This window comes from Sapajus apella, unplaced genomic scaffold (genome assembly GCF_009761245.1).
Source record: "Sapajus apella isolate SASKATOON/1434 unplaced genomic scaffold, GSC_monkey_1.0 scaffold53, whole genome shotgun sequence".
NCBI lineage: Eukaryota > Metazoa > Chordata > Mammalia > Primates > Cebidae > Sapajus > Sapajus apella.
The window spans coordinates 11,068,225-11,076,948 of NW_022436993.1; the positions used below are offsets into that span (position 1 = coordinate 11,068,225).

General features: G+C 39.5%; 1 protein-coding gene across 1 annotated transcript in view; it reads left to right on the forward strand.

The window, feature by feature from the left end:
- Positions 1 to 8,724, forward strand: part of CUBN (cubilin) — a 287,868-nt gene that overhangs the window by 191,284 nt on the left and 87,860 nt on the right. The window contains exons 41-43 of the mRNA XM_032244141.1: positions 3,509 to 3,655; positions 6,621 to 6,811; positions 6,971 to 7,154. Of these exons, the coding sequence (XP_032100032.1) occupies positions 3,509 to 3,655; positions 6,621 to 6,811; positions 6,971 to 7,154 (522 nt within the window). The remainder of the gene's footprint in view (positions 1 to 3,508; positions 3,656 to 6,620; positions 6,812 to 6,970; positions 7,155 to 8,724) is intronic.

Sequence of the window (8,724 nt, forward strand, 5' to 3'; positions counted from 1 at the left end):
AGTAAACTATGATTATTCTTTAAAAATCACATTCCATTGAGTTGGTTTTGTTCCATCACCAACTTCTCTTGGAAGCCAGAAGCCTGGCAAGCAGTCCCTTTTTTCCTGCGTGGCCTTACACACGTCACTGAAAGGCTCCAAGCCCGTTCTGTCTGTGAGACAGACAAATACCTCCCTCGCAGGCTTTTTGTGAGGATTAGGGAAAGTAATAAATGCATTTTTTTTTTTTTTTTTTTTAGTAAAAGTACAAGCATTTTATAGATAATGAATTTGGAATAGTTGAGATTTCCGTTTATTTAGATGGACATTTCAAGAGAGGTTTTATTAGTGTCCTTGCTCAGGCGTAGGGCAGCTTGAAAGAGCTAAAGAAACTGAGGTGCATGCCAAACCAACACAAATATTTTAAACTGGTTACGCGACCTTTCCATGTGGATTCCTTTTTATGCACTGGCAATGTGAGTAGATGTTCAGTGAGGTTTGTTCCTTCATTGTTTGTTTAATTATGTGTTCAAGAAATAGTTATTGAGTGTCTGCTCTGCGCCAGTTGGTGGATATTGTTGTCATTTATACATTGTTAATATATTTTTATGACTAAATTTTAAATCCGACTTCAATTATTTTTCTGTGCCCAGCCAGCCTTTGCTTCTGAGTAGCAGAAGCATGTGACATTCTGCAGCAAGCATCTAAATGATACTAACAGGCTATTCCTACCCATGCAATTGGCCCATCATTGCAGGCTTTTGGCTGTAGGGAGGCTGTGAACCTTCCTGGGCTACCCCAGAGAGGGTCCTGCAGCGTTCTTGGGAGAACTGAGTCACTGTCCCACCTGCTTATTTATTTTACAGAGTTGCCATGGTTCGAAATTCATCAGCTTCTTCCAGACCATGCATCTACCAATTCTGCATACCAAAGATTCCTCCAAACTGAGATTCCATGAAACTACATTGGTCCTAGAAAAACTTTTAAACAGAAAAGAAATTGTTTAAAAAATCAGTAATTCTTTAACCTAGCTCCGGATCTTAAACATATTTTCTTCATGACCTTACATCAATCATTTAATAGCATAGTTTTGGGGCATCTGAGGTTAATCTGCAAAAGTTAATGTCACTGTTAACTTCTATGCCCTATGCCCTTGCATACAGCAAAATGACTAGCTTCGTATCTCCTGTAAAACTCAGTTTGTCATCTGCAAAATGGGGATAAAAATAAATGCCTACCTAGTAGTGTCACTGTGAAGATAAAATCAGATAGTACATGTGAAGCACTTAAAGGGGTATATAGTAATTGCTCAGTAGAGGTCAGTCTTGAATAATCTTGGGGCCTCAGTTTCTCTATCTGTAAAATGAAAGATTGGACTAGAAAAAGAATTCCCAAGTTGCTTCTAGTGCTGTAGCCTTTACCGTTCTGTGACTTGCCCTCCTCTTTAAAGATTAGGTTCAATCTTTCTGCAATCTATATGTTAAGGTTTTGGAAGTCTCCAGAAATGCCCTAGTGCTCAGTATGAAGACTGAAGGGGTGGGTGGGCAAGTAACAAACCACCTGTGATTATTGGGTTATCTTCCCACTAATGAGTTAGCTAATCAACAAGCACTTATTTTGAGATAAGCATTGTTTCACCAGATAATGTGGAGTGAATTTTAGAAAATAAATCAGAATCAGTAGACTCAACTCATTATCATCACGTGATAAAATATACACGTGAACTCATGACATATAATAAACTTCAAAGTAGTACAGGTAGTTAGAGAAAATAACACTGGGTGAAATGTATAGCAAAATAGCATAATGAAGGGCTCTTAGTATAAATGCAAAAGGAGTTTAAGAGATACACTTTTGAATTGTAAAGCACGCAAAAGTTTGCAGAAATCAGAAACCTTGGAAAGAATGCAATTTCACGCATTTTGCATTTATAACTGTGCCATCACATTTGTAATTACAGGAATAGAAAATAACTTATTTTCTAAAGTAGTTAATAATGAGTTTCAAGCTGTGGTCAGTGCCACAAAGAATCCATGTTGCTGGTTGTGTAAAAGGGCATATTTGCTTATGTCTCATATTCTATTTTTGTTTTTTATAAACCTGAAATTTATTAATTCTCTGCCTTAGGACAAAAGAAAAAAAAATTGCATATTTTCCCAGCCAAGGAGTTCAAGTCTGCTGTAATCCCCTTTGCTCCATTTTGGTTTCAGCCGGCACAATGGCTTTGATCCAAGCTTATATCCAAGATAATCGAGATGAAAAGGGGACATGAGGTGCCCCTGCGAATTTCCTTTGTTCTCTGTGAGAGTGGGGCACACTTGCTGGGACTGTTCTGTCACTCTCCACACAAATGTGTGGTTGTTTTTATACCAAAGCAAAGAAAAGCAATGAACAAACACAAATGAAAAGTTTTGTTTAAAAAACCCCACCGGCACTGAATAAAGGGTCATATAAAAGTTGCATACCTTTTTGTGAATGATATTGTAACGTTAGTGTAGGATCTGAGGTCAAGGAACCAACGTTGTTTTTCCTCTTATTTAGACCTTCAGCAATCAGAGTAACTGAGGTCAGAGTCTCTAATCAACACAGGTTTCATCACTGGTCCTTCATCGCTTCCAAATCCCAGGTACTCTGATTCTGAGTTTTAGTGACAGGGAGAACTGGCATCCTGTTTTTAGAAAGACAGTGGAAATGGCCGGGCACAGTGGCTCACACCTGTAATCCCAGCACTTTGGGAGGCTGAGGCGGGCAGATCACCTGAGGTCAGGAGTTCAAGACCAGCCTGGCCAACATGGCAAAACCCGGTCTCTACAAAAAATACAAAAATTATCCAGGTATGGTGGTGTGTGCCTGTAACCCCAGCCACTTGGGAGGCTGAGGTGGGAGAATTGCTTGAACCCGGGAGGCTGAGGTTGCAGTGAGCCGAGATCGCACAATTGCACTCCAGCCTGGGCGACAGAGCAAGACTCCAGCTCAAAAATAAGAAGGGAGGGTGCAGTAGAAACTGTCAAAGAAGTCTTTATCAAAAATGGTAAAGAACCCCACACTTTGGGAGGCCGAGGAAGGCGAATCATTTAAGATGAGGTGTTCGAGACCAGTCTAGCAAACATGGCAAAACCCCTGCCTCTACTAAAAATACAATAATTAGCCAGATATGGTGGTGTACCCCTATAATACCAGCCATCCAAGAGGCTGAGGCAGGAGAATCGCTTGAACCCAGGAGGCAGAGGTTGCATTAAGTCCAGATCGTGTCCTTGCACTCCAGCCTGGGTGACAGAGGGAGATTCCATCTCAAACAAAAGTAGGGGGTGGGGCACTGGTGGTAAAGAAAAGGGCACACAGGACCATTACAAGCCAGAGCCAGAATGATGTCACCCTTGAGGGGTCCTTCTTTTTCAGAATCCCATTATCTTCTACGAATCCTGATGTTCTGAGAAAAATGTGTGAGCTGCTTGGGCTAAGCTGCAAATGATGGTAGAGGAGATTCTCAAGACGGTATTTTCATGCTGTTTCCTTTCTTTCAATGTAGGAGACAATAACTTGGCCCAGCAGCTGGCAGTTCTCTGTGGCAGAGAGATTCCTGGCCCCATCCGGTCTACTGGAGAGTACATGTTTATCCGCTTCACCTCGGACTCCAGTGTAACCAGGGCAGGCTTCAATGCATCCTTTCACAAGAGTAATGAGTTCAAATATTTTGTAATCCCATGTTATCTCATCTCCTCTCTTTTTCTCTCCCTAATATAATTTTTTTGGGGTACCAGGACACAAGACAAGTCAGAGGACATGGGTCTCTGCCAGGGCTCTGGATGGCTGGCTCCCCTTACGGCAATGCTGAGTCCTGACCCAAAGGACCGAGGCTAAGTTATGCAAAAGTGTCCTGCCTTCGGGTCTCTGGGTGGGGTATCTTCACTCCAGGGAGCAGTGTCCGTGGAATGCATGAGAGAGAGCTTTACAGGAAATTTTCAGCCTCACTGAGGGCTGGAACTAGAGTGCAGCTCTTATCCATAACTCATCAAAAGGGCAAAGCTTCATCATTTATTTTTATAAATTACTTGGTTGAAGTCATCCGTTTGAGGGTTGGCAGGAAGAGTTTGTTCCTCTTGAAATATGAATTTGATGAATCACAAGCGGGTACCATAAATGGGATGCTGTCACACGCAGTATGATTGAGACTTCTCAAACTTGACATGTGAAGTCCAGCAATAGCCTTAAATCCAAACCAAATGACAGGTAATAAAAGTAGTCCATGGAAGAGTGAAAGACTCTCATGTTTTTAGCTAAAAAACATAATTTTAAAGCATATTCTCAATCTAACATTAAAAATCAACCTAATATTTCCTCCACGCTTATATATACCTTTTACCAAGTAGGAAGCAAGTGAAGATAAATTGTGTTGCTGTTGCTCAAGGGAGGCAGGTTGCATAGAGTCTTAAGAGCGCGGGCTTTGGAATTAGACCCAAGATAAGTTTTCTCCTCTGCAATGTAACTAGCTCTGTAGGCTGTCTACCCTTCCTTGCTGATGACAAGTAAGGGTAGGCCCTGACAGCTGGAGAATTAATCCCTGCTCATTTCATCCTCTTCCTTCATCTCCTGCCCTCTCACTCTCATGTATATATTAATATATATGGAAGCTCATTATACATACATACATATATACATATGTATGTATATAGTGAGGGTAGAACCATTGTAATTTATATGCGTGTGTATATATATTTATGTATATAGCATATATAAGTATGATACCTCGATCATGTTGGGTTCACTACCTGAGACGTTGATCACTCCCTACAGAGGTCTGTCCTGCAGACCCTGACTCAAGGATGGATGGATGAATGCACTCTCACACCCAGTACAGTGATTTGAGTGGGCTAGGGATGGTCATCAACTGCTTTCAGAGGGTGATTGCCGCTAACCGACGACCACTCCCTGTACCTCCTCACATGTATTCAGTATAGATTTAGTAACAGAGGTTCTAAGTCAACATCCTTGTGGATAATTAACATGGCTAAAAGCCTGGTTTTACAAATGATAAAAGCTTTTGGTTCTAGGGCCCAGAATAAACACCATTAACTGGAATTCCCCTTCAACCTCCCCCTGAGAGGACCATCTAGCCCAAAATTTACCGGAGTAAACAGTTAGAGTAAAGACAAAGGGATGTGGAGTGAACAGATTTAACTGGGGAAGGTTTTATTGTCCCTAAATCTTTACCCTATGACTTAACACTCTAATGTAAGAACTGGCTGCCTTTAGCCTACTCCATTAAAAATTTTCAGCCTTCCAAAAGGTTTGAGACTCTAATCTTATAACTTTCCCCAATATTTCCCTAATATTTTGCCAGCCATCCCTAGTGAATTCCAACATAAATATGTGTGTGTATCTGTGTATATATACATCCTCGACAGCTCCTGGTCTTGAAAGTATTTCTAATTTAGCCCGTGAGTGATAAAATGGACTTTGGAGACTCAGAAGCAGGAAGGATGGGCAGGGCATGAGGGATAAAAAACTACATATTGGGTGTAATGTACACTAGTCGGGTAACTAGTACACTAAAATCTCAGACCTCACCAGTATGCACTTCATCCATGTAATCAAAAACCACTTGTACTCAATTAGATAGTTAGAGAGAGAGATAACCAAAAATCTAACCAGTCAAAACTGAACACTTTATTCCCACCCGTTTCCATAACACACAAATTCTACACTCCTCACAGTCTCAGCAAATGGAAAGTACATTTTTCTTATTCTTTAAGTCAAAAATCTTGATGTTATTTTTGACTTTTCTGTTTGTCTCGCACTTAACCATCAACAAATCACACTGGCTCTACCCTCACAATATATCTAGATTCCCATCACACCTCTCCAATTCTGTTGCTACCAGCCTAGCCCACAAGCCTGTCATCTCTCCTTGGTCTCAGAGAGTCCCCTTTTTATTGGACACACTGCTTCTGCTCCTCCCTGCCCTCTACCCCTTACAGTCTAAGGACTGCACATAGAGTGATATTTTCAAACTTAAGTGAGATCATGCCATTCTGATGCCCAAAACCCTTCAATGTCCTCCTCCTCTTACTCAGAATAAGTCTTTTCAGTTTCCTGCATGACATAGTCATGCTACCTTTGGGATCTCTCATTCTGACTTCCATCTGACACATCGAGCCGTTACACTGTTTTCTGAGCTGGAATGTTTTCTATCACATAACCATCTGGCTTGATCCTTCATTTCATCATGTCTCTGCTAAGATGTTACTCCAGTGACAAGGCTTTTCTAGCTTAACTCTAACAATAAAGTACCCTTCTCCCTCCTCCCATCCATTTTTCTTTATAGCATTGATCACCATCTCACATATTATATATTTGGCTATTGTATGTCTTCCCATCTATAAAGAAATCTTCACGGAAGTAAGTGATTTGTCTCCATTATTTACCTCTATATCCCAGATCTCAGCAGCCACCACAGACTGAGTAGCCAATAGCATGTGCTCAATATATGCTTGTTATACTAATCATTTTCTACACTCTGGCTTTATTTTCAAGCATTTTTATTGCTTACACTTTGAAAACCCCCCCAAAAAACTAAGAAAGCTTAAAAATCCAGCTGCCAATGCTATTTAAATAACCTATCTTTGTTTCTTTGTGGGAAGGCTGCGGTGGATATTTGCATGCAGACAGAGGGATCATTACGTCCCCCAAGTATCCAGAGACATACCCACCCAACCTCAACTGTTCCTGGCATGTCCTGGTCCAAAGTGGCCTGACCATTGCTGTCCATTTTGAGCAGCCTTTCCAGATTCCAAATGGAGATTCTTCTTGCAACCAGGGGGATTACGTGGTGGTAGGTCTTGCTGGCTATCCTTTCTAATTAGTTTTCTGTAGACTTCCTTTAGAAAACAAAATGATAATTTTTCTCTCCTGGGACCTAAATGGATAAGAATTATGTACTCCTTCTTTTGCAATGTAAAGGAGTTGATGCCATTTTAATTTGTCTTTCCAGCTAAGAAATGGACCTGATATCTCTTCTCCACCCTTGGGACCCCCTGGAGGAAATGGTCATTTTTGTGGCAGTCATGCTTCATCAACTCTGTTCACCTCGGATAATCAAATGTTTGTTCAGTTTATTTCTGATCATGGTAACGAAGGGCAAGGATTTAAGATCAAATATGAGGCAAAGAGTTTAGGTAAGTATTTTCACTGAGAATTATATCTACTTTTCTTGGAATTGCTTGGTCTGCTTTGATTAAATAGATTTGAGAAAAAAACATATAAAGCTTTCTTTTCTGAACAGACAGTAATAGAATTAATAAGAATGCCTACTCTCAAGTACTTATTATGTTTGATACATTCAGTATCTCGACGTGACTAATTTTCAAGTAAAGTATCATTATTTCCATTTTAAAGATAACTAAAATAAGGCTTGGACTTTTCCAAGACTACATATCTAATTAGTGACCAAAGTGAAATTTTCCATGGGTATAAAATACTTTATTCTTCTTGATCCCTGAAATTCTTTAGGTATGTCCATTATAAGATGTCTAATTGTAAGCTGAATCTGGTTATAGAAACATTATAAGAATTATGTTTACCTTATTTTGCAATAATTTGTATGCTGTTTTTAAAAGAACACATAATCTTTTGATTCTATTATTACTGATTTAATTATATATTACATAAGATCTTAATTGCTTTTGCTTAATTACACTTGATTATAATTGCATTTAATTCTGTAATGATTTGATTTTGGTGACATTTACTTTTAGTAGTGTTTAATTGAATAAATAAATAAATAAATAGGCATCACTTCAAAATAAAGGGATATTGTCAATAGAAAGTAATATAATAATAAATTTTTGGTTTGTCCTACCAGAAATTAGATAATATATATTTCAGAATGATCCTGTGACTTGAATCCCAGATTCCTAAATATATTTTAATATGTATATATATATATGTGTGTGTGTGTATATATGTATCAATTAAATCATGTTTTATTGCACATTGCGTGAGATTTAAAGTCAACATCATTTCTTTATTTTGGTAAAAGAGTGAGTAAGAATCTTCACCAACTGACACACAAAAATAATCTAATAGCTTGAGTAAGGTCTAAAACACCAGGGAATAATAGGCTTTGGTCATTTCCCAGTGTGCAGAGCTCTGGCACAGAAAGGGAGCCGTAATGTAGCTCTGTGGGCACCTACACCATTGCTTTCTAGGCTAGGACCTTCTCATCTCTCCCATTCTCCATGCTGAACGTTGCAGTTGAGTCATGAATAGGCAGATTTTCACCTGGTACCAAAGCATTTTGAGAGTTGCAGTGTCTTGAGTCTAGTGAATAGAGGTCAACCCATCCTACAAAACTGTACTTTTCTATATTTATTTATGATAGACTCAGTCTTTTTTTTCTTTCTTGAGACAGGGTCTCATTCTGTCCCCCAGGCTGAAATGCAGTGGTGCCATCTCAGCTCACGGCAACCTCTGCCTCCCAGGCTCAAGTGATTCTCCTTACTCAGCCTCCCTAGTAGTTGAGATTACTGGTGTGCACCATCACACTCAGCTAATTTTTATATTTTTGGTAGAGATGGGGTTTCACCATGTTGCCCAGGCTGGTCTTGAACTCCTGAGCTCAATTAAGCTACCTGTCTCAGCCTCCCAAAGTTCTGGGATTACTGGAGTGAGCCACTGTCCCCAGCTAATAGTCTCAGTCTTGACTTATATATATATATATATATATTTTTTTTTTTTTTTTTTTTT